The following is a 26615-nucleotide window of genomic DNA, read 5'->3' as shown; positions in this document are numbered from 1 at the left end:
TGCTAAGGCCATGGTTTGCTCCAGTGAGTTTGGATCAGGATGACCAATCCAGGCATCCTTTACAGGTTCTGACAGGCCTTTTCTGAAAAGGGCTTTCAAGGACGGTTCACACCAGTTCAAGGTTACGCAGTGTTTGCGGAATTCCATGCAGTATTCCTCCGCAGAGCGGGTACCCTGCGAAAGAGACAGCAAACTGGACTCCGCAAGCCCAACATGATCGGGTTCTGAGTATATGGCCCCCAAGGATTGAAAAAAGCGTTCCAAAGAGGACCACTCATCTGCGGCTGGAGGTAGTTTCAGGGCCCATGCCTGGGGATCCCCCTGGAGTAAGGAAATAACCACCCCCACCATTTGAGTTTGGGAGTATAACGGGTTAACCCGAAAATAAAGCAAACAGGATTCCCTGAAAGTCTCAAATTTCTCTCTATCACCTGAGAATCGATCCGGGAGTAACATTTTTACCTTGTTAATACTGGGGAGTGGAGGTTGCGGAGCAGCAGGAGACGTGGCAGGGGTCTCTGCTCTAAACTGAGTTAGAACATGGACCTGGTTAGCCAGATCAGCCACAATGCCTGCTAGGCCTTCCATGCGATGCACAAGATCCGGGATGGAGCTCATCCTGGCGGATCCGGAAGACATAGCAAACTAAGGATTTTTAAATGGCTGGTAATAATGTAATGATGGCTCGGGGATACAGGGACAACAAACCAGACAGTGAGCCCTAAGTCTGAGCCCCCCAATGCTGTCACCTGCCTACTTGCCTCCGGTATCCTATTGATACGGGACAACCACGAAGACGATCCCTTCCTAGGCCACAGTGCAGACAAAGAACACAACAAACAAACAATACACAAAGGTAGCGAAGTCAGGTAAACCGGGTCACAACGGAGAGAGCAATATATAAGCAGAATCAGAAAGCGAGAGCCGAGGTAAGTAACGAAAGCCAAAGTCAGAATGCCAGAGAAGTCAATATAAGAACAAAACGCTGAAAGGACTGGGGAGCTGAAAATACGAGTATTACCAGCGCTGGGAAACCTGTGCTGGGAAGTAATATAGGTGACTGGGGAACCTCCCCTCAAGGTGACTGGAGGAGGGATCTGTCATTCAAAGCAGGTTAACTGTTGCTAGACTGCAGGGAAGCGGGTGTGGTGCAACAATCAACCCTGCAGCAATCTCAGTCTCAGTTCACACACAGGAACACTGAACAACCTCAACGCCTTCTAAGCCGCATACCGCGGACAGAAGACGATACAGGCAAAGACGTAACACCTGCGCAAGCTGTTTGCACATTAAAGAGTGTGCATAGTCCGACAGAAAACCGGCACAAGGTAAATTTGCCCCATTGGCCCAGATTTATCAAAAGTGAGGTAAACTAAACTAAGTGCAGTTTGCCTCATGAATGTGCAGCGTGCAGAAGATTACTGAATACTGGTGCCTGGTCTTCAATTATTTGGTGCCCCCTGCTCGGGAAGTGTGCACCATCTTTTTTGAGGTGCACCTTTAACATACTGGGGCACATTTACCTACCCGTCCCGCTGATGCCGCCAATCCGGAACGTCAGACCAGGATTCGGGTCTGGTGCGATTCACTAAGATCGTGCGTCCAATTACCTGCATGTGTTGCTTCCTCGCTGAGGTCCGCTGGATTTCACCTTCTTCTTCCCGGTGCATGTAAGTGCTGATCTTTCGACACAATTTGGTTTTTAAATTTCACGGTATGTCCGAATCCGTCGGGTTGTCCCACGTCCACCCCCATCCCCCCCCCCCCCCCGATTTGTGTGGCATGCAAGCCGACGCCAATGCGCTACAATCCGATCGCTTGCCCCAAAAACCGGGGGCGATTCAGGGCAAAACGAAAAAAGTCGGGAAACCCGAAAAAATGCGGTGTTCGGACCCTTAGTAAATTAGCCCCACAACGTCCACCACAATTCTGTTGAGTTGCTGTATTAAATGCGTCACAAATGCCGACTAATCAGTAACAACTTTATAACTTTATATGTGCAAGCAGATTCAGCCTTCTTTAATGGGCAATGTTAAACAGAAAACTGGCACAGCCACTTTATTTACTTGACATTTTTAGATTTTGGTCCAAAATTTGAAGGGGCTGAACAATCTCTGTAATCTATAGGTCGACTTTAATGTCACTTGTGTCTCAGTGTGACATCACACAAGAGATATAGTCATGTAACCTGCTGTGACATCACACAAGAGATATAGTAATGTAACCTGCTGTGACATCACACAAGAGATATAGTAATGTAACCTACTGTGACATCACACAAGAGATATAGTAATGTAACCTGCTGTGACATCACACAAGATATATAGTAATGTAACCTGCTGTGACATCACACAAGAGATATAGTAATGTAACCTGCTGTGACATCACACAAGAGATATAGTAATGTAACCTGCTGTGACATCACACAAGAGATATAGTAATGTAACCTGCTGTGACATCACACAAGAGATATAGTAATGTAACCTGCTGTGACATCACACAAGAGATATAGTAATGTAACCTGCTGTGACATCACACAAGAGATATAGTAATGTAACCTGCTGTGTCTTCACACAAGAGATATAGTAATGTACCCTGCTGTGACATCACACAAGAGATATAGTAATGTAACCTGCTGTGACATCACACAAGATATATAGTAATGTAACCTGCTGTGACATCACACAAGAGATATAGTAATGTACACTGCTGTGACATCACACAAGAAATATAGTAATGTACCCTGCTGTGACATCACACAAGAGATATAGTAATGTAACCTGCTGTGACATCACACAAGAGATATAGTAATGTACACTGCTGTGACATCACACAAGAGATATAGTAATGTAACCTGCTGTGACATCACACAAGAAATATAGTAATGTACCCTGCTGTGACATCACACAAGAGATATAGTAATGTAACCTGCTGTGACATCACACAAGAGATATAGTAATGTAACCTGCTGTGACATCACACAAGAGATACAGTAATGTACCCTGCTGTGACATCACACAAGAAATATAGTAATGTACCCTGCTGTGACATCACACAAGAGATATAGTAATGTAACCTGCTGTGACATCACACAAGAGATATAGTAATGTACACTGCTGTGACATCACACAAGAGATATAGTAATGTAACCTGCTGTGACATCACACAAGAAATATAGTAATGTACCCTGCTGTGACATCACACAAGAGATATAGTAATGTAACCTGCTGTGACATCACACAAGAGATATAGTAATGTAACCTGCTGTGACATCACACAAGAGATACAGTAATGTACCCTGCTGTGACATCACACAAGAGATACAGTAATGTACCCTGCTGTGACATCACACAAGAGATATAGTTATGTAACCTGCTATGACATCACACAAGAGATATAGTAATGTAACCTGCTGTGACATCACACAAGAGATATAGTAATGTAACCTGCTGTGACATCACACAAGAGATATAGTAATGTACCCTGCTGTGACATCACACAAGAGATATAGTAACGTAACCTGCTGTGACATCACACAAGAGATATAGTAATGTACCCTGCTGTGACATCACACAAGAGATATAGTAATGTACCCTGCTGTGACATCACACAAGAGATATAGTAATGTACCCTGCTATGACATCACACAAGAGATATAGTAATGTAACCTGCTGTGACATCACACAAGAGATACAGTAATGTAACCTGCTGTGACATCACACAAGAGATATAGTAATGTAACCTGCTGTGACATCACACAAGAGATATAGTAATGTAACCTGCTGTGACATCACACAAGAGATACAGTAATGTACCCTGCTGTGACATCACACAAGAAATATAGTAATGTACCCTGCTGTGACATCACACAAGAGATATAGTTATGTAACCTGCTATGACATCACACAAGAGATATAGTAATGTAACCTGCTGTGACATCACACAAGAGATATAGTAATGTAACCTGCTGTGACATCACACAAGAGATATAGTAATGTACCCTGCTGTGACATCACACAAGAGATATAGTAACGTAACCTGCTGTGACATCACACAAGAGATATAGTAATGTACCCTGCTGTGACATCACACAAGAGATATAGTAATGTACCCTGCTGTGACATCACACAAGAGATATAGTCATGTAACCTGCTATGACATCACACAAGAGATATAGTAATGTACCCTGCTGTCACATCACACAAGGGATATAGTAATGTAACCTGCTGTGACATCACACAAGAGATATAGTAATGTAACCTGCTGTGACATCACACAAGAGATATAGTAATGTAACAAGCTGTGACATCACACAAGAGATATAGTAATGTAACCTGCTGTGACATCACACAAGAGATATAGTAATGTAACCTGCTGTGACATCACACAAGAGATATAGTAATGTACCCTGCTGTGACATCACACAAGAGATATAGTAACGTAACCTGCTGTGACATCACACAAGAGATATAGTAATGTACCCTGCTGTGACATCACACAAGAGATATAGTAATGTACCCTGCTGTGACATCACACAAGAGATATAGTCTTGTAACCTGCTATGACATCACACAAGAGATATAGTAATGTACGCTGCTGTCACATCACACAAGGGATATAGTAATGTAACCTGCTGTGACATCACAGAAGAGATATAGTAATGTAACAAGCTGTGACATCACACAAGAGATATAGTAATGTACGCTGCTGTCACATCACACAAGGGATATAGTAATGTAACCTGCTGTGACATCACAGAAGAGATATAGTAATGTAACCTGCTGTGACATCACACAAGAGATATAGTAATGTAACAAGCTGTGACATCACACAAGAGATATAGTAATGTAACAAGCTGTGACATCACACAAGAGATATAGTAATGTAACAAGCTGTGACATCACACAAGAGATATAGTAATGTAACAAGCTGTGACATCACACAAGAGATATAGTAATGTACGCTGCTGTCACATTACACAAGGGATATAGTAATGTAACCTGCTGTGACATCACACAAGAGATATAGTAACGTAACCTGCTGTGACATCACACAAGGGATATAGTAATGTAACCTGCTGTCACATCACACAAGAGATATAGTAATGTACCCTGCTGTGACATCACACAAGAGATATAGTAATGTAACCTACTGTGACATCACACAAGAGATATGGTAATGTAACCTGCTGTGACATCACACAAGATTTATAGTAATGTAACCTGCTGTGACATCACACAAGAGATATAGTAATGTAACCTGCTGTCACATCACACAAGAGATATAGTAATGTACCCTGCTGTGACATCACACAAGAGATATAGTAATGTAACCTACTGTGACATCACACAAGAGATATGGTAATGTAACCTGCTGTGACATCACACAAGATTTATAGTAATGTAACCTGCTGTGACATCACACAAGAGATATAGTAATGTACCCTGCTGTGACATCACACAAGAGATATAGTAATGTAACCTACTGTGACATCACACAACAGATATAGTAATGTACCCTGCTGTGACATCACACAAGAGATATAGTAATGTAACCTGCTGTGACATCACACAAGAGATATAGTAATGTAACCTGCTGTGACATCACACAAGAGATATAGTAACGTAACCTGCTGTGACATCACACAAGAGATATAGTAATGTAAGCGATGTAGATGATGCGTTTTTTTACTGTGCAAAAATTGTTGCCCATGTTACTTTTCTTGTGCTTCCTTGCAGTTTTTTTTACGATGAAGTCTATGGGAGAGAAAAATTCTGCACGGAATCCACATCATTGAACGGTTTTGTTGCAGAATTTCCTCAGCCTAAAGCAGTGATGGCGAACCTTTAAAAGCCTCAGTGCCCAAACTTCAACCAAAAGCCACTTATTTATTGCAAAGTGCCAGCGCAGCAACTTAAGCAGTAATTTATTTCTCCTTGTTCATTGACAACTTTCAATCCTTCAGCCTCCTAAAGACACCAACACAGTTGAAAGGAGGAGGGCAAATTCGCCTATCATTATAGGAAGGTTCTGCAGGAAGATTCTTTGAGTTCTGTCTGGTGAATTTCATTCTGGGGTGATGGCCCGGGTGCCCACAGAAAGGGCTCAGAGTGCCGCCTCTGGCACCAGTGCCATAGGTTCGCCACCACTGGCCTAAAGAGTTGGGGGGTAAAAAAAGAGCATGCTGAAAATCAGCATAAAAAAACACAACAAAAAACGAAACAGACAAATCCGTATCTGTGTGTATTGTATGCAGACTTTTATGTGGCCATTTCTTAGATAATCCACAACGTGTGCAGATAGCAAACTTATTCATGGAGTCACAGGACCAGCCTGCGCCCTGCTGTTCCATTCATCGCCGAAGATAGCTGACCACAGCGCTTTGCTATCTCCTGCACCTTCATAGAAGAGAATGGAGAATACATCTCCCCCAATGAGTTTCCCTTCTTTGGCAGGAGTCTACAAATAGGTAAAATAGTTGACAGGGCAAGTGAGTCTAAGTCATGTAAACCATGAATGTTTTGTGTCCCCCTGTCCAAAATTAATTTATGCCCCCGCCATGCACATATGTGATAGATACACTTGGGATCTCAACTACATACATATTGTAAGTGAAAGTAATAATTCAGAAAGTAAGTCTATTGATGCTGTGATCTAATCAGATCTTTGCTTTTGAAGAGTCAACAGAGTTTTCTCCATTCATGATCCAGGACCGATGGTACAGTTCTAGCTCCTAGATGGGTGCCATGTTTGTATAGACACCATTCACCATACTTATCTGGGTAAAGGACGCAGCACCTTCCTTTTTTTTTTTGATTTTTGTTTTCTTTAACTTCTTTAACTTCTAAAAGCCTTAACATTTTTTACAGAGTGGCATGAGGGCTTGTTTTCAGCGAGACAAATAATATTTCTTAGTGGCGCCATTTAACATTCCGGAAACAAATGTACCATATTTTACAGGAGAATAAGACAACTGGACGTATAAGAGGACTTCAAACTTTTCCAATTTAAATATCGATTTTGGGATATACTTGCTGTATAAGACTATCCCTCTTCCAACGCACATATGGTAAAAATAAATAAAAAATTCAGATTTGATTTCAATACGGTAAATTTAATTCAAGGGCTTATGACATTCAGGTACTTAGGAGTAAAATATCACTTAGGCTGCATTCACACAAATGTATGTGAACGTATGATGACCCCCTCCCCTCTCCATAGCAATGTGGAAACACGGGGAAAGATAGGATCGTGCGGCCATTGCCGTCTATGTGGGACGTATGTGAATTCACCCGACGGTCGTGTGTATTCTGCCTTAACATAAGGCTGTTTCGTCATCAAACACGTAAACATATTGCAAGTGGATTCAACTTTTCCTTATTCATTCGAAAGTTCAAAGGAAGGATAAGACAATAAACACCAAGACAAGTCCCTGGAGAGTTAGCACCGCAAGAAATAACTGAAAGCTATGGTATTTTTACTGGTGTGACAGTTCCCCTTTTAAAACCTTCAAAAGTTCTGTTCTTCATCCGATATAAGTGCATCAGTGACATCTTGTGATACATTTGTACGGCAGTCATCATATAGATCGAATTCCGTATCAGATGTTGTGGTCTCAGCATCGGCGGCGTCTTGCTACAAGTAGTCATCCTACGTGGATTTGGGATGCACCAATTTAAGACTTGATTACCATTTCTGCATCAATATCATTCCAGGCTTTTATGACAAACTGTGGACTTTTGACTTTTCATTGCTAACCATCCATTCATTCCAATGTTCTCGGATGCGACCTCTAAATGGCTTATTTAGGCTGACATGTAATGGCTGTACCAGCAATGTCAATCCTGCAGGAATATCTGCCAGACGTGTATTTAGTCTCACAAGCCTTTCCTTGGCGCTGGGAGGTAAATGAGCCCTGAACATGTCCCACGGTAGTAGACTACATTTTTGAATAAGCCATAGCTTTACCCCTTCTTCATCCATCCATCCATCCAGCCTTTATCATTCACATGTACAAAGCATCCACTTGAGTTTCGGCATTGTTTTTCTTTTTAAAATAAGCATTGGTCTCAGTTTGGCGCCATCAGCTGTACCTGCTAATACCAATGTAAAACTCTACTTCTCATGTCCTGTTCTTTTAATTAAAACAGTTTTTTCACCTTTTTGATGGACAGTTTTATTTCCCAGCTTATCACAATTCATTGGAGTTTTGTATATATTTTCAATACTACTTCCAGTAAATACATTGTCCACTTACAGCTAATACTTGATATTGTTTGTATACTTTCTGTATCAATGCCTCATGGTTTTCTAGATCTCTGCTTGCTGTACTGCTATAGAAAGCTTCTTGGTTTACTTCCAATGAATAGAATTCTGTCCATGGTCATGTGACGTCACACAGGTGCAGGAGCCGTTATTATCACAGAGAGTAATGTGTGATACTAACAGCTCCTGCACCTGTGTGACAGGGGCAGATTTCTATCCACTGGAACTAAACATAGAAGCTTTTTATAGAATGACAGCAAGCAGAGATCTAGAAAACCATGATGAATTGATACAGAAAATATATTGGAAAATTGTTTAACTTTACACAAACAATATCTATACCTTTAACGGATGCCTTGTTTAGTGTGCTGTTGTATAATTATATATCGATGGAAACTATTTACTTTGCTATCAAGATCCATAAGTAATTTATGGACATTTATTGTCATGCCTTGCCAGGAATCTAGTACACCACAATACTGTGGCCTTAAGGCTACATGCACACTGCCGTTGCCCGCCGTACCGTAGCACGGCGGTCACACGGCAGTGCGGGGAGAGGATGAGGAGGTGAGCGCTGTTCACCCCCACCCCTCTCCATAGGAACATATGGGCCAGGGCGCCGTAACACAGGAAAAGATAGGACATGTCCTATCTTTTCCCGGGCTACGGAGCGGTACGGTGCTGCATGTGTGCTGCACCATACCGCTCCCGTATGGTGCCGTGAGCCCATAGAAGTGTATGGGGGACGTACACTCACCGGCCACTTTATTAGGTACACCTGTCCAACTGCTCGTTAACACTTAATTTCTAATCAGCCAATCACATGGTGGCAACTCAGTGCATTTAGGCATGTATACATGGTCAAGACAATCTCCTGCATTTCAAACCGAGCATCAGTATGGGGGAGAAAGGTGATTTGAGTGCCTTTGAACGTGGCATGGTTGTTGGTGCCAGAAGGGCTGGTCTGAGTATTTCAGAAACTGCTGATCTACTGGGATTTTCACGCACAACCATCTCTAGGTTTTACAGAGAATGGTCCGAAAAAGAAAAAACATCCAGTGAGCGGCAGTTCTGTGGGCGGAAATACCTTGTTGATGCCAGAGGTCAGAGGAGAATGGGCAGACTGGTTCGAGCTGATAGAAAGGCAACAGTGACTCAAATCGCCACCCGTTACAACCAAGGTAGGCAGAAGAGCATCTCTGAATGCACAGTACGTCGAACTTTGAGGCAGATGGGCTACAGCAGCAGAAGACCACACCGGGTGCCACTCCTTTTAGCTAAGAACAGGAAACTGAGGCTACAATTTGCACAAGCTCATCGAAATTGGACAGTAGAAGATTGGAAAAACGTTGCCTGGTCTGATGAGTCTCGATTTCTGCTGCGACATTCGGATGGTAGGGTCAGAATTTGGCGTCAACAACATGAAAGCATGGATCCATCCTGCCTTGTATCAACGGTTCAGGCTGGTGGTGGTGGTGTCATGGTGTGGGGAATATTTTCTTGGCACTCTTTGGGTCCCTTGGTACCAATTGAGCATCGTTGCAACGCCACAGCCTACCTGAGTATTGTTGCTGACCATGTCCATCCCTTTATGACCACAATGTACCCAACATCTGATGGCTACTTTCAGCAGGATAATGCGCCATGTCATAAAGCTGGAATCATCTCAGACTGGTTTCTTGAACATGACAATGAGTTCACTGTACTCAAATGGCCTCCACAGTCACCAGATCTCAATCCAATAGAGCATCTTTGGGATGTGGTGGAACGGGAGATTCGCATCATGGATGTGCAGCCGACAAATCTGCGGCAACTGTGTGATGCCATCATGTCAATATGGACCAAAATCTCTGAGGAATGCTTCTAGCACCTTGTTGAATCTATGCCACGAAGAATTGAGGAAGTTCTGAAGGCAAAAGGGGGTCCAACCCGTTACTAGCATGGTGTACCTAATAAAGTGGCCGGTGAGTGTATATCGGCTGTATATACGTCCCCCATACATGTGTGTGAATGCAGAATAAATCTGTTGCTGTGATCAGGGTTAGATTTGGCCTAAGTACAAACAAACACATTTAATTTTGTGTCACTACATAACCATTTTGGCAATGCTCCTTCACCATATCTGCTACATGTGGGGGGCCTCTTCTTAATGCACACTTACCCCTTGGCTTACTCTTCAATGCTTTTATATTTGCTTTCCAGCCCTGAACCATCTTTTCTGTTACTCCATATTGCCTCTTGCAGTGCAGTTATTATGTTCCTTGGCAAAGTTTACAACTTGGCTTCCTTGGCTTTCAGTTTAAAACTGGTCCTACCCAGTGCATTTTTCTAAGTGCATTTATAAGTGCACAAACAGAATTATACCAGAATTGAACCTGAAGGGAACAAAGGGACTTTATCTTTAAGAACTTGTCTAACTCTCATCTTTTAAAATGAAAACACCACCTCTTTTCTCCGTCACCTTCCCATCCCCAATCTTGTGGAGGCACTTAGAAAGATGCACTTTCAAGATATTGCAGTTGTAGGTGGTTGCCTGTGCATCGGCCTCAGCCGTCATGCGGCACCAATTTGGCGATCTTACCGAATCCCCCCCCCCTTCCCCACATGTAACTGGGTGCAACAGAGCGCTGGAACCTGGTAGCGAAGGGCATCCGTTACAGTTTCATTGGAGCACCTAAAATGCAGTGATCACAACCAAAGCCTTATTGTGCGTTGTTCACCGTCCTGCTGCTACTAACATCACACACTAATCTCCAGAGACCATAGCTAATGCTGTCTGCAGTTTTATGTGGCAAAATCTTCTGGTAGACTTCCTTTAAATGTTGATACCACAGAAATCCCTAAATACATTATCATCTAACTAGTTGAAACAAACAAAATCACAATGAGCGAATGGAGGGACTGTCTGCAGGGGATTCCTCCACTATTGACTTGTCACCTTCCTCATCCGTTCCCCCCGCCCCTCAGTATTTTTCTTCTTTTTCTTCTGTCTCTTTCTTCTTCTTATGTTTCCTTTTCCCCTGCCGTTCTTTGACCCCTAAATATGTTGTGTACACAGGGACGGCTACAGGTTTCAGTAGGCCCCTGGATGGCAGAGCCTCAGTGGGCCCCTTTGCAGTGAACTCACATGGTGCCATCAGGAATTCAGAAACGAAAAGTCTCCTCTTCCCTAAAATATTCTCTAGTTTATAAACCCAAATAGCGCCTACATAGTTATTTTACATAAACCCCCACTCACACCCTATGGATTCCGTATGTACAGCCTTATGTGGGCCCCCCCAGCAACCCTGGGCCCCGGCACTTGCCCAGGTATACCCATTGCTGGTGCCGGCCCTGTGTGTACATTATTGTACTTGTTTTATGTATTTATTTATATCTATTTATATCTTATTGTTTTAGCATTTGTTTTTTTGCTATATTTTTATCATTTGTATTTTGTATATGTTGGAAACTCAATAAAGTCGGCAGCGGCATTTAAACCTCTGCAGCGACGCAAGAGCCGACATTTTTGTATAGTCTTCGATCCTGATGATGTCATTGGCAGGTTGGTGCCAGCACATGACGGCTGCATCCATTTACATGCAGTTGGAAACTTTACCAGTGGCATTTAAAGAGTTTATGCCCATGATTGGTACCAGAACCGATTGTGGGCGTTAAAGGGAAAGGGGTTGAGTGGAGCAGAACAGGGACCCGACCTTCCCATTCAAGCAGTCCCTGGGATACATACAAGATAGGGTCTGTAGGTTTGTTCTTAAGTTGAATTTGTAAGTCGGAACTGCATATTTTATAATTGTAGCTCCAGGCAAAAAATTTTGGACCTGTATGTCTACTGTATGTTGGGTTGTCATAAGAACCAGGATTAACACTAAAATTTAATTACAGACACCTGTGATAACTGTTATAGCTGTTTGTTGTAGCCTAAGACTAAAGTACAGTAAATTACCAACATCCAGAGGTTCGTTTGTAACTAGGGGTCGTATGTACTGACCCAATGAACCAAACACACAAGCAGAATGGAGCCCTGAAGTTCGGGGGACCCAAACTTTCTGGTTCGGATCCACTCAACGCTACTGATCATACATAACTAGTTGGAACATAAAACTAGGTATCATATTGTCATGAATTAAGTGGGACATTCTGGTGACTTAATGACAAATATGAAGATACAATCTACATGTATAAAGGAAAACTATAACTAATATGGGGTGTGGTGCAGTACTGAGCATTCAGGCTTTGGGGTGAAGATGCCCCCTCGTTCTATATAAGGGGGATACATTTTCCATTAGGGTCCGGCAGCATGATGTTACGTCTATATCTGCACGTGATAAAACCAAACACCTCTCATTCCATCGCTCTCCATCATTTTGGGGACCGCCCAGCATTAGTGAATAGTCCCTGTGACAGTTCTCTTACTAATTGTCCTATTTTGCATTGTGTGTTTTCAGGAGACACATCATTATTATCCTGCAATGTGAAAGAGCGGACATCGCTGTTCGCTTCCCAGAGCCCGGGCAGGACCCACTGCAACAAAACCTCCGCTCTGTTTGTGGCTAAGAAAAGGCACCCCCTCTGGCTACATTATTCTACTGATCTAAAAACATTTAAATCTTCTTTGTTAAGTCGTTTTCAGGGGAAATTTCATAATCGCTGTGCAAATCTATTACATCTGCACCCCTTCAAGCTGTTCTATACATAATACTATTTATTTCCCCAGCTAAAAAAAAAAAAAAAAGTGGTTTTTAATGAGGATGGCGGGAGGAGAAAACCCGAAAAATGCCACAGTCATATATCAACTTGTCAGCGGAGTCCATGAAGTTTACAGACTGCACGGGAATGGCTGATGCCTTTATATCGGATAGATTTATTAGCTGGAGGTTTAGTGGACGTCCATTGTCTCTAAATATAGAAGACCCCAGGATCCAAACACACATCCGCAAAAACACATCATTTCACTGTGATTTTAAAGGAAATCAACCATCAAAAATCCATCCAATAAACCAGGGACACTTACTCATAGATTCCGGCACTGTGACTGTGGTAATCTTCTTATATGTGTTATCCATGGCCTCCTTCCTTCTAAAATCAACTTTAAAAATTATTCTGGGGATGTTAACAGAAGCCCTTAATGCTGCAGCCTCACACGCAGTTACATTATAGCAATTGCCTCTCCCTCTGCCTGATGTAATCCTGCTCCTGCACAGTGTAACAGCCTGTGAATCTGCATCACAGAATTGCTCTGGTAATGCCGATTGGTATAATTGTAAAAGTTGATTTTAGAAGGAAGGAGGCCATGGATAACACATAAGAAGATTATCACAGTCACTGTGCCTGGATCTATGAGTAAGTGTCCCTGGTTTATCATGATGGGTTTATGATTTTTAATTTGACTTCTGTAATAGCAGCCAAGCACATCAGCTCATAGGATTAAAAAAAAAAGTATCCTACGAAGACAACTTATTTGCTGTACACAGGTTAAGGGACAGAAGGGTCTGACTATTGGGACATTACCAAACTATTCCAAGTGTAATGGGGTTGTATTCTAACACTGCTGTGCTCTTAGCTCTCTGCACAGCGCTCCCTTCGCTTGTTGAATGTAGTTTTCCACCAAGGACTGCTTGCTAAGGGACTGTGCAGCAGAGCAAAGCAGAGAGCTAAGACCACAGAAGTATGAGGAATCTCCCCCAGTGCACTTGGATGAGCTACAATCCTGAAAAATAAATGCATTTTTCACAGTTCATACCCTTGCTACTGACAATATAAGCAAGGGTATGACTACACAACTCTCCAGAGAGAAAAAAATCTAATGTTGGCTGCAGCAAGTACAGAGCACTGCAGTGTGAGGATACTCCCCCAGTGCGCAAAGTCCAGCTACAATCCTGGAATATAAATACATTTTTCACAGTCCTTCTGCTTGTAACAACACACATGATAACACAGCTCGCTAACTATAGTTAGCAACATATAGTAGTAATATAGCAGGTTATTTTTTTAGTAGGTGGGTTCTCCATATAGTATCTCACAACCATGTGAAATCGGTTGCCCTTTTTTGGATAATGGGGACACATAGTAACAGTATACAAGATAAAGAGATGTAGCAGAGCTGAATTGGTCTTTGAATAGTATGAAAGTCTCCCCTCCCCAGATTAAATGTACCCCCAACCCTAATCTCCCCGCCCCCACCCCTTCCCCCCCACCCACCCTCCTGTGTGCAGAGAGATTTCATAACCTGCCTCTGATCTCATAAAACCTTCATCCCAGGGGAATTTTGCCAGGAAAAATTCTGCTGTAACGTCCCTGACAATTCCACCTTCATTTTGTCTGGAGAACAAAAAGTTTTAAACCTTTGATTAAATGACAATAATCGCAGGCAAGGACAAGAGCCGCATCCGATGCGCCGATGGAGGGGGCAAGGTAATCGCAGCATGAATGCGGTTTCATGGAAGGAAGGTTAATGATGAAATAAAAAAGGCGGAAATATCTGTGGTAAACATATTGTTATATACAAGGAAAACACTGCGGAGAAACTGAAGTTTGTTGAATTGAAAGTACAATATGAGTAAATAAGTCTGCATTGTCTAGAAACAATAGATGCTAGAAAGATGCAAGCGCTGAACATCACTACAACTCCCATCAGGTACAATATGGACGTATGAATATCCTGCCGAGCAGGGAAGGCATCACTACTGGTGGACATGTTCTCATTAAATTACCTATACATTACCTGGCAAACAGCTATCCTCCAAAAACATGTACACCTGGATGGGGAAAGGCAAGAAGCCCACAGTCTCACATCCTGAACAATCAGTGTACAGTCATGGCCAAAAGTTTTGAGACTGCTACAAATGTTAATTTTTGCAAAGTCTACTGCATCAGGTTTTATAATGGCAATTTGCATATACTCCAGAATGTTATAAAGAGGGATCAGCTGAACAGTAATTAATTGCAAAGTCAATATTTGCCTAGAAAATTAACTTTCCCCCACAAAACACATTTCAACTTCATTGCAGGCCTGCCTTGAAAGAAGCAGCTAACATGGTGTCAGTAATGTCTCCAGTAACACAGGTGTGGGCGCTGATGATGAGATGGCTGGAGATCAATCTGTCATGATTAAGTAAGAATCAAACCACTGGACACTTTACAAGGAGGCTGGTGCTTGGCATTATTGTTTCTCTTCTGTTAACCATGGTTATCTCTAAAGAAACACGTGCAGTCATCATTGCACTGCACAAAACTGGCCTAACAGGGAGGAGTATCGCAGCTAGAAAGATTGCACCTCAGTCAACAATCTATCGCATCATCAAGGAATTCAAGGAGAGAGGTTCCATTGTTGCCAAAAAGACTCCAGGGCGTCCAAGAAGGACCCACAAGCGCCAGGACTGTCTCTTAAGTGTTTCAGCTTCGGGATCAGGCTATTAGCAGTGCAGAGCTTGCTCAGGAATGGCAGCAAGCAGGTGTGAGGCATCTGCACGCACTGTGAGGCTGAGACTCTTGGAGCAAGGCCTGGTGTCAAGGAGGGCAGCAAAGAAGCCACTTCTCTCCAGAAAAAACATCAGGGACAGACTGATATTCTGCAGAAGGTACAGGGAGTGGACGGCTGAGGACTGGGGTAAAGTCATTTTCTCTGATGAATCCCCTTTCCGATTGTTTGGAACATCTGGAAAACAGCTTGTTGGGAGAAGACAAGGTGAGCGATACCACCAGTCTTGTCTCATGCCAACTGTAAAGCATCCTGCAACCATTCATGGGTGGGGCGGCTTCTCAGCCAAGGGAATCGGCTCTCTCACAGTCTCGCCTAAAAACACATCCATGAATAAAGAATGGAACCAGAATGTCCTCCAAGAGCAACTTCTCCCAACCGTCCAAGGGCAGTTTGGTGATGAGCAATGCCTTTTCCTGCATGATGGAGCACCTTGCCATAAAGCAAAGGTGATAACTAAATGGCTCAGGGAACAAAACATAGAGATTTTGGATCCATGGCCTGGAAACTCCCCAGATCTTAATCCCATTGAGAACAATCATCAAGAGACGGGTGGACAAACAAAAACCAACAAATTCTGACAAAATGCAGCAGTGATTGTGCAGGAATGGACGGCTATCAGCCAGGATTTGGTCCAGAAGTTGATTGAGAGCTGCCAGGGAGAATTGCAGAGGTCCTGAAGAAGAAGGGTCAACACTGCAAATACTGACTTGCTGCAGTAACTCATTGTAACTGCCAATAAAAGCTTTTGTTACTCATAATATGATTGCACTTGTATTTCTGTATGTGATAAAAACATCTGACAAACCGGAGGGCAACAGATCATGGGAAAATATATTTGTGTCATTCTCAAAACTTTTGGCCATGACTGTATGTACAATCTGTATGTCAATTGACAATTCACTTTCCTTTGATTGTGTTACTTTTCTTGTCCATTCTCACAGATTTTTTGCATGCGTTTTTTTTCTACAGCATCAGGGACTGGGTGAAAGAAAAAAAAATTTGTAGGTCCTCTAGGGGTTTTACAGCAAAAACCAGGAGAGGTTCTTTATAAATTCATTGTGGTTTTCTAGTTCTGCTTGCGATCATTCTATAGGAAGCTCTAATGTTTATTTCCTATGAATATAAACCAGTCCCTGGTCATGTGATGTCACACAAGTGCACACCTCGTTATATACCTGGTCATGTGATGTCACAAAGGTAAACGGTTGGTTTTAGCCCAGGTCATGTGATGTCACACAGGTACAAGGCTTGTTATATCCCTGGTCATGTAATGTCACACAGGTTATATCCCTGGTCATGTGATGTCACACAGGTGCCCGGCTCGTTATATCCCTGGTCATGTGATGTCACACAGGTGCCCGGCTCGTTATATCCCTGGTCATGTGATGTCACACAGGTGCCCGGCTCATTATATCCCTGGTCATGTGATGTCACACAGGTGCCCGGCTCGTTATATCCCTGATCATGTGATGTCACACAGGTGCCCAGCTCGTTATATCCCTGGTCATGTGATGTCACACAGTTGCCCGGCTCGTTATATCCCTGGCCATGTTATGTCACACAGGTGTTCGCCACGTTATATACCTGGTCATGTGATGTCACACAGGCGCACAGCTCGTTACAACAGCTCTGATTACTCTGTGACATAACGAGTCTTGCACCTCTGCAACATCACATGATAAAGGTTTTTATCCATAGGAAATAAACAATGAAGCTTCCTATAGAATGACAGCAAGCAGAGATCCAAAAAAACGGTGAGGAATTGATACAGAAAGTATATTGGAAAATTGTACAACTTTTCAACCCCTTTAAGGGCGATGCCACACATGGCGCTTTGAACCCGTTTTTGGTCAGTTTTTAAGCGGTCTGTTAAAAAACGCATGCGTTGAAAAACATTTTTTTTTTAAAACGCATCAGTTTTTGACAGGTTTTGCCAATTATCTTAATTAAGACTGGTCAAAAACTGATGCGTTTTCAATAAACGTATCCGTTTTTCAACGCATGAATTGGGCGGACTGCTTAAAAATGGACCAAAAACGGGTTCAAAATGCCATGTGTGGCATCACCCTAAGACTGTTGCAGACGGGCGAGTTTGCTCTGACAAACTTGCTCCTTGAGGTTGCAGGATTTACCGGACTGTACTGCACTCAGCATTTGGGACCCCCAGAGCGCATACTACTGAATGGAGTGTGGGACATGCGCTCAACCTACCGCTCCTCACATTAGTGAGAATGGGAACTAATTACTAAGTGTCCCATTCTCGAGATCTTTGGGGGTCACGGCATGTTACTCACCTATAACATGGTACACCCCCTTAAATCTCAGCAAAAAAATGAATTAAAACCAACAGATAATTTTTCACAAATGATTTAATTGTGTTATTACACAGAGATAAAAAAAAACTTAATGAAGCAATATCCAAACCAAACAAAGTCATGACAGGGCTGTCAAGTATTAGAGAACATAGGATCTCTCCACGCCACCTAGAAACAGCACCACCATGGTGTACAGGGTGGTATTACAGCTTAGTGCCACTAGTCTTCCTCAACACATTGAAGAATGTACTGCTCCAAAAAACACAACTGGAGGATCTGCATCAAGAACCACAAGAAATCTACTTATGTTGCAAAAGGGCATGGCTGTGGATTTTGTGGCAATGGTAGTGTATGCAGATATCTGGGCAGGGAAATATAGTGCGTATAGATTTCATTTACTTAAAGAGAAAATGTTGCCAGGTTTTACTCCACTAAACTTCTAGCCCCCCCCCCCCCCCAGGCAGGGTATGGGATGTCTAGAATTTCCTCTCATGTGAAATCTCCCCCAAAAGTCAGGCAAATTTTCACATGAGATGAATCAAGTTTAGTTCATTGGTTCTATGGCACCTATAAACATTTTGTGTCATATTAAAGATAAAGATCTCATCTTTTAGATTACATCAGGCTTACAACTGTGAGCTACAGAACCGGAGATACAAGCAGCTTTCAACATAGTTTGCGAGCTGCAAATAAAGATCCAGTTCCTGCTTATTTTGTAACACCCTACCTGAGGGTGCTAGTAATTTAGTGGGGTAAAACCTGGTGGCAGATTCTCTTTAAATGCTAATGTTTGATGTCTGGATTTCTGTGGGGAACATCCACTGCATAATACGACACTTTTTCAACCTATGATTGTCCATTTTGTTGTTGTGAAACTACAATAGCTTAAAGGACACCTACCACCAGGATGTAGGCTTGTAAACCAAGCACACTGACATACTGGTGTGAGCCCCCTATGGCAGGATCTGCTTTTTTTTAAGCTTATTATGCCCTGCTTTTTACAAAAAAAGGCTTCTGAAATAATGCAAATGAGCCTGAGGGGCTCCAGGTTCCATAGTCGTTAATGGAGACTGGAGCCCCTCAGTTTCATTTGCATAATATGCATAGCTTTTTTTTCCCCTTAAAAACCAGGACATAGGAAGCTAAAAGATGAGCAGTTCCTGCCAGTGGGGGCCCACACCAGTATGTCAGTGTGCTTGGTTTGCTATCTTTATCCTGGTGGTAGATGTCCTTTAAGGGTTCACCTGATCTGTAGGGGTCCTCAAGGAACACTGCAAAAGGTACAAAAGAAAATAACATTATATTAAGCGTTTGGAGTGACCACAATCCCGCTGATCTTCAGGTCTTTGGCAGTGACAGCTCCCCCATCAGAGCAGGGTCACAGGTCATGCCAGGAAGTAGGTCCTGTCAGTGCCAGAGACCAAAAGAGGGGTGCGATATGGGAACCAAAGAAGGGTAGTTAAATTTGTTTTGTCCGCTCCAGCCCCCCTGTAAATTCCCTTTAACATATGTGGATCAGTGACAAATTGCATGTAGAGGTGCTTGTGTATAGGAGCCCAACGAATGAGGCAAAGCCCTGACACTAAGGTATAAGTGGTGCTCAAAGAAGACCCTGGGGCAAATTTACTAAAAACAGTGCAGTGTGTACTATATGCAGTTTGCCTGTGTAGTGTGGAGGGTGCAACAGATTCATGATTTCTGATGCACATTCTTCAAGAATCTGGCGCCCCCTGCATTGCCCCGACAGAGTGCACCAACTATTTTTTCGGAGTCTGTACCATGAGCAGATCCCATTACACAAGGTTGTCTTGTTCTTTATGGCTCAGTTACATAAGCAGGGTTATAATACACACACAGACCACGAGTGTCCTTATAGCGATGTCCCCTATATTGTATTCTGGGTCACAGGTTGATGCAAAACTACAAGTCCCAGCAAGCCTTGGGGGTCACATGCTAGCAGTAAGAGTATTGCTAAATCTTGAGAGCATTGATTGGACAACATTCAATGCAAGCCTCATATGTGCACCCCAAGATCTTAGAGGTCATGCATCACTGAGTGGCTTACTATCCTTTATAATTGTGAGTAATAGCTTGTAACAGTCAATGCCGGGGGTATTCTCACCTTACACATTTATGGCTGATAAGACCCTCACCCACCCCCAGAAGGGAGATCCTCCCCTTGTTCCCACCTGATTAAGCTGTAGGTGTCTAAAGTTTGATTACCCCTTCAAGAGTCAGATGACTATTACTACCCTGCATATTGCAAACTGCTAACAGTACGAGCCTTATTGCTTCCCCCTCCCCGCTATCGTCTCTTGTCGTCACCCTTGGACTGTCTTGTGCTCTTGCTTGAAGACGGAGATTTCTTCTTATCTTTTCTGGAGTCCTTGCTCCTCTTATAGGGGTGTGGACTGTGCTTTTCCGTATTCCTCTTTTCCCCGCTGTGATCCCGGCTGTATTTTTCATCCTCAGTCCGTCTGCTGTGCTTCTCCCTTTCGGGCGGCAGAGTGTTTTTGATGGTGTTGATCAGAAATCGCTTGTTGGTGCTGGCAAGGGGACACTTCATCCTGCAATGGGAGACAGAGATCAGCTGCAGTAAATGAGCATGTCTAGTGCGCCACCTAGTGTCTGATGGAAGGATTAGGTGATAGAAACAAGTCAGAATGAATGGTCTTTTGGACTGAATTTATACAAAAAATAAATATTTGGGGGGGGGCTGGATTTTTTAAGAATGTCTTGAAAATTCCCCCAGAGGCTCCAGCCGTAACCCTCACTCCTATTGTTCCATACGACTGTTTGTTCTGTGTAATGTAATATTATATTTGTATATGTCCCCTATGATTTGTAAAGCGCTAAGAATAATAAGATTTTATTTTGTATTATGCAAATAGATAATGGGCTAAATAGTAGATTAATGAAGGTTTAGCCTTGCATCTCCCCAACACCATGGTCAGTCTGAGCACCTCGGGACACTGTCTCAGGGGTTAAGGGTTAGAAGACATAGATCTGCTATCTGTCATGTAATTCAGAGATAAATGATTCCCAGGGGCTCCAGGCTTCATAGCTGTTAATGGAGCCTGGAGCCCCTCTGGCTAATTTGTATACAGTCCTTCATCCTGGTGGTAGATGCGCTTTAAAGGTGAATTTACGTTTCATAGTTAAAGGGGTTCTCCAGTGACAACCAGGCTAGCCTTTATCCACAGTATAGGGGCTGACTCTCCATGGTGATGGAACCCCCATGGATCACGAGAACAGGGGTCTGTTGTACAGTACCCCGAGATAAATAGAGCAGCCGGTCACACATGCACAGGCTGCTCCATTTATCTCTGTGTTGCTGATGGAGATTGCTGACTACAGCGCTTAGCTATCTCCGTCAGCTCCATACAGAGGAATGAAGCAGCCAGCGCATGTGTGACAGGTTGCCCTCTTCATCTCTGGGTACAACTGATCCCAGTTCTCGGGATCCATGGGGTCCCATCACTGAGACCTCCATCGATCAGCAAGTTTGCCCCTATACTATGGATAAGGGACAACCTGTTTGTCACTGGAGAACCCCAAAAGCGGACGGGTAATATGGCTTTTCAGCAAAGTCGAGCAATTAGTTACAAATCTAGATTTTTGTCACAGCACTTTCGACTCATTAGCATAATTTAAGAAGTTGACTTTTAGAAGGAAGGAGGCCATGGATAACAAATACAAGAAGATACCACAGTCACGGTGCCTGGATCTATGACTTTAAGTGTCCCTGGTTTATCAGGCTTCAGTTTGATGTTATATTTCCAGGAAAGAGAGGAATCTCTTGAACTGTATCCAGCAGTATACTGCTGCTTTCATTAGGTATTATGGGGAATTCGATAGTGACAGCCTATCCTCCTGTGACCGAAATTATGATAATTATATAACAGTAAGCTCAACCTTGGCATAGTGGCTATGCTAGATCTCTGTGACTCACCTTCCATTTAACTGAATAGGGCTTAACTGCAGTACTCTGCATGGCCACTACAACAGGGATGGAGCTATCCACTTCCAGCTCTATCCAATGTATACTTCCGGTCCCTGGGGCGACTGTAAACAAGCTCTAGGGGTGTCGGGTGTTGGACCTCTAAGGCTGCATCATCAATATCATATTCCTAAGAAATCCCTTCAACCTTATGAAGCTTTTCTATGACTAAAACAACAAGTCCACTATACAACACAAGGTGTAAGATTTTATCCCGTTAGCGTTGGAGGTTTTTCTTTTTTTAATATTGTCATACGAATAAAACTTCCGCCGAATGGAATTATATAGAATAACCTACCAGCCCATGGGCCCCATAGTCTCCGCACGATCTTTTCCCCTTTTGGCTTCTTTGAGAAGCTCCTCCACCGCCTTCCTGCACAGAAGAAGAAACACAATACAATTGTCATGAGACAGAAGCAACAAACTGCCCAAAGCTGGTGCAGGGTCTGAGGAGAGGAGACGCCCGCAGCCATTGTACCAGTGTTATCGGCACAGAGAGAAGTGGTCAGGACAGGCTGTGTATAAAGGGCATCAGACCCACTGTTACTGCTCCACAGCAGAGCAAGGAAAGGAAAATTTATCTTCTTTTTTCTTTTATGCATTATGAACGCAACATACCTTGAGAATGCTGTAGCTACACTGATTGAGAAACATATCTTGTTTAATCCCGGAGCTGAGTGGTTTTACTCATATAACAATTGGGAAAGCTCGATGCAGACCCCTTACTTAAATACATTGGGGGGACATACACAGGAGCTGACTGAACTGTCCAGACAGGACTAATCAAGCTGAGCTAGGTGACTCTTACACAGCAGCTGGGGGATGGTGCAGTGATTGATTACTTCTGCCTGTCAGTACAACACAGTGATGACCTATTTTCAGCTTATGCTGGGCAGGACAAGGCTGGGGCAGATCCGAATCCTCGTCGGACAACGCGTCGCGTAAATCTGCCCCATGATGTGCTATTACTTCACACTGCAGCTGGCTCCAGTCTAGTGGGAGGGCTCTCTGGCATATGTGCAAGTGTGGTTAACAGGCTGTCTGGCATCTATGTTGGGGACGTTGTAGGTACTGTTTTGGCACCCTGTAAGGCACTGGGTACTATGCCTTGCACCTGTGATGTGAAGGAGGTATTACACTCTGGCCCCTAAGTAGAATTATATGGCTGTGTGGCTACTGTTTGGCACCTCTGTAGGGTGTGGGCTCTCAGGTACATGTGTACATGTTGTGGCATGGTGTCTGGCATCTATTTAGGGGGGTGATCTTGCATCTGTGGGTGGTATTACTCTATGAGAGTAATACAATGTTTGGAGCCTGGCTGGACCGTGTACTATTTTCGTCTCAAGCTATTCATGCCCTAGCAGAGGGGTGGCCCGTGCCTCGCTCAACACAGCACCAAGGAAGGTGAGCTGGTTTTCCTCCACTTTTGGTATTACTCTATCACTTGTATAGGGGGGGGGGGGGGGGGGCTACTCTGTAGGGTGTGGGCTCTCAAGTACATTTGTTTGTGTTGTGGCATGGGGTCTGGCATCTATGTTGGGGGGTGATCTTGCATCTGTGTTGTGTTGGGTGGTATTATTCTATCACTTGTAAAGGGGGGGGGGGGGGGGTACTGTTTCGCACCTGTTGGGTGTGGGCTCTCTGGTGCATGTTTGCGTGTGGCTGACATCTATGTAGGGGGGGGTAATCTTGCATCTGTGTTGTGTAGGCATTACTCCGGTACCAGTGAAGGGCACCTACCACTTTGGCACCTATGAAGAGTTGGGCTCTCTGTGGGTGGCATGCTGCCTGGCACCTGTGTTGGGGTGGGGGTGACTCAGATAACTATGTAGGGTGTGGGGTGTGTTGTGGAGGGGTATTACTCTGGTACTATGTAGGGTGTGTTGTGGAGGGGGTATTACTCTGGTACTATGTAGGGTGTGTTGTGGAGGGGGTATTACTCTGGTACTATGTAGGGTGTGGGGTGTGTTGTGCAGGGGTATTACTCTGGTATTATGTAGGGTGTGGGGTGTGTTGTGCAGGGGTATTACTCTGGTACTATGTAGGGTGTGGGGTGTGTTGTGGAGGGGTATTACTCTGGTATTATGTAGGGTGTGGGGTGTGTTGTGCAGGGGTATTACTCTGGTATTATGTAGGGTGTGGGGTGTGTTGTGGAGGGGTATTACTCTGGTACTATGTAGGGTGTGGGGAGTGTTGTGGAGGGGTATTACTCTGGTACTATGTAGCGTGTGGGGGGTGTTGTGGAGGGGTATTACTCTGGTACTATGTAGGGTGTGGGGGGTGTTGTGGAGGGGTATTACTCTGGTACTATGTAGGGTGTGGGGCGTGTTGTGGAGGGGTATTACTCTGGTACTATGTAGGGTGTGGGGCGTGTTGTGGAGGGGTATTACTCTGGTACTATGTAGGGTGTGGGGCGTGTTGTGGAGGGGTATTACTCTGGTACTATGTAGCGTGTGGGGCGTGTTGTGGAGGGGTATTACTCTGGTACTATGTAGGGTGTGGGGGGTGTTGTGGAGGGGTATTACTCTGGTACTATGTAGGGTGTGGGGCGTGTTGTGGAGGGGTATTACTCTGGTACTATGTAGGGTGTGGGGCGTGTTGTGGAGGGGTATTACTCTGGTACTATGTAGGGTGTGGGGCGTGTTGTGGAGGGGTATTACTCTGGTACTATGTAGGGTATGGGGCGTGTTGTGGAGGGGTATTACTCTGGTACTATGTAGGGTGTGGGGTGTGTTGTGGAGGGGTATTACTCTGGTACTATGTAGGGTGTGGGGTGTGTTGTGGAGGGGTATTACTCTGGTACTATGTAGGGTATGGGGCGTGTTGTGGAGGGGTATTACTCTGGTACTATGTAGGGTGTGGGGCGTGTTGTGGAGGGGTATTACTCTGGTACTATGTAGGGTGTGGGGCGTGTTGTGGAGGGGTATTACTCTGGTACTATGTAGGGTGTGGGGGGTGTTGTGGAGGGGTATTACTCTGGTACTATGTAGGGTGTGGGGAGTGTTGTGGAGGGGTATTACTCTGGTACTATGTAGGGTGTGGGGCGTGTTGTGGAGAGGTATTACTCTGGTACTATGTAGGGTGTGGGGTGTGTTGTGGAGGGGTATTACTCTGGTACTATGTAGGGTGTGGGGGGTGTTGTGGAGGGGTATTACTCTGGTACTATGTAGGGTGTGGGGGGTGTTGTGGAGGGGTATTACTCTGGTACTATGTAGGGTGTGGGGCGTGTTGTGGAGGGGTATTACTCTGGTACTATGTAGGGTGTAGGGTGTGTTGTGGAGGGGGTATTACTCTGGTACTATGTAGGGTGTGGGGTGTGTTGTGGAGGGGTATTACTCTGGTACTATGTAGGGTGTGGGGTGTGTTGTGGAGGGGTATTACTCTGGTACTATGTAGGGTATGGGGCGTGTTGTGGAGGGGTATTACTCTGGTACTATGTAGGGTGTGGGGTGTGTTGTGGAGGGGTATTACTCTGGTACTATGTAGGGTGTGGGGGGTGTTGTGGAGGGGTATTACTATGGTACTATGTAGGGTGTGGGGGGTGTTGTGGAGGGGTATTACTCTGGTACTATGTAGGGTGTGGGGAGTGTTGTGGAGGGGTATTACTATGGTACTATGTAGGGTGTGGGGTGTGTTGTGCAGGGGTATTACTCTGGTACTATGTAGGGTGTGGGGTGTGTTGTGGAGGGGTATTACTCTGGTACTATGTAGGGTGTGGGGTGTGTTGTGGAGGGGTATTACTCTGGTACTATGTAGGGTGTGGGGTGTGTTGTGGAGGGGTATTACTCTGGTATTATGTAGGGTGTGAGGTGTGTTGTGGAGGGGTATTACTCTGGTACTATGTAGGGTATGGGGCGTGTTGTGGAGGGGTATTACTCTGGTACTATGTAGAGGGTGAACGCTTTTTGACTCCCAGCTAGGGATTGGACAGTCTGGGTGCCCTGGTAACACTGGTTTTGGGGTGATCACACTAGCAAGCACGTGATACAGCTGGCACCAGAAGGGGGCACTCTCACTTGCAGCGGTAATGGAATATGCTGCAGGTAACACCCATGGAATAAATGGGATAATCCCAGGTCACACTAGTCCCAGTCCTTGCTGCCGTGCTCCGGGGGATGCCCGTACAGACAACCAATAACCAGCCGTGTCACATCACACATAGACCCCTTACCTCTCCAGCTCTTCCTCCATCATCGTATCCGGAACCACAAACAGGATGCTGCCAACCAACACCTCACTGCGTGCTGCCAACCATCATCAGCCACTTCCGGTGTCCGGGCGTAGTGAAGCTGAGGAGCGTGGAACGCAGCGCCGGGGACGAGTCACGTGGTCAGGCAGGTCACATGACGTAGAGTTGTCACTGAGAACAGAATGAATTTGTGTCTTTCCACTTCTGTTACTTTATAGCTCAGATCCATCATGTCATATTATTACTTTTAAAGAGATAAAGTTAGGACATTTCTATGTTATTTTCTCTTGTTTACATATCCAGCTACAAACCAATAGAAATCGTTATTTTCTCTATAAACAATTACTGAACACGTTTAACTTTGAT

The 26615-nt window shown here is 44.2% G+C and overlaps 1 protein-coding gene across 1 annotated transcript; it reads right to left on the bottom strand.

Annotated features, from left to right (window-relative positions):
- Positions 1-18096: 18096 nt before the first annotated feature.
- On the bottom strand, positions 18097-26388 carry POLR1D (RNA polymerase I and III subunit D). Its single transcript, XM_072134344.1, has 3 exons — positions 26232-26388; positions 22359-22433; positions 18097-20627 (listed from the first exon to the last, which is right to left on the bottom strand). Exons 1-3 carry the CDS (start codon positions 26252-26254, stop codon positions 20366-20368), a joined length of 360 nt encoding a protein of 119 aa, XP_071990445.1. The 5' UTR covers positions 26255-26388; the 3' UTR covers positions 18097-20365.
- Between the last annotated feature and the right edge of the window lie 227 nt (positions 26389-26615).

The sequence above is a fragment of the Engystomops pustulosus genome, chromosome 2, assembly GCF_040894005.1.
Source record: "Engystomops pustulosus chromosome 2, aEngPut4.maternal, whole genome shotgun sequence".
NCBI classification, from domain to species: Eukaryota; Metazoa; Chordata; class Amphibia; order Anura; family Leptodactylidae; genus Engystomops; species Engystomops pustulosus.
This window is presented reverse-complemented; position numbering and strand designations above follow the sequence as displayed.

Bases quoted from the DNA above. Each gene is read 5' to 3' on its own strand.
- POLR1D (XM_072134344.1), bottom strand. From the start codon at position 26,254: ATGATGGAGGAAGAGCTGGAGAG. The intron at 22,434-26,231 runs GTAAGGGGTCTA...TCTTCTGTGCAG, and splicing joins ATGGAGGAAGAGCTGGAGAG to GAAGGCGGTGGAGGAGCTTC. The intron at 20,628-22,358 runs GTAGGTTATTCT...CTCCCATTGCAG, and splicing joins ACTATGGGGCCCATGGGCTG to GATGAAGTGTCCCCTTGCCA.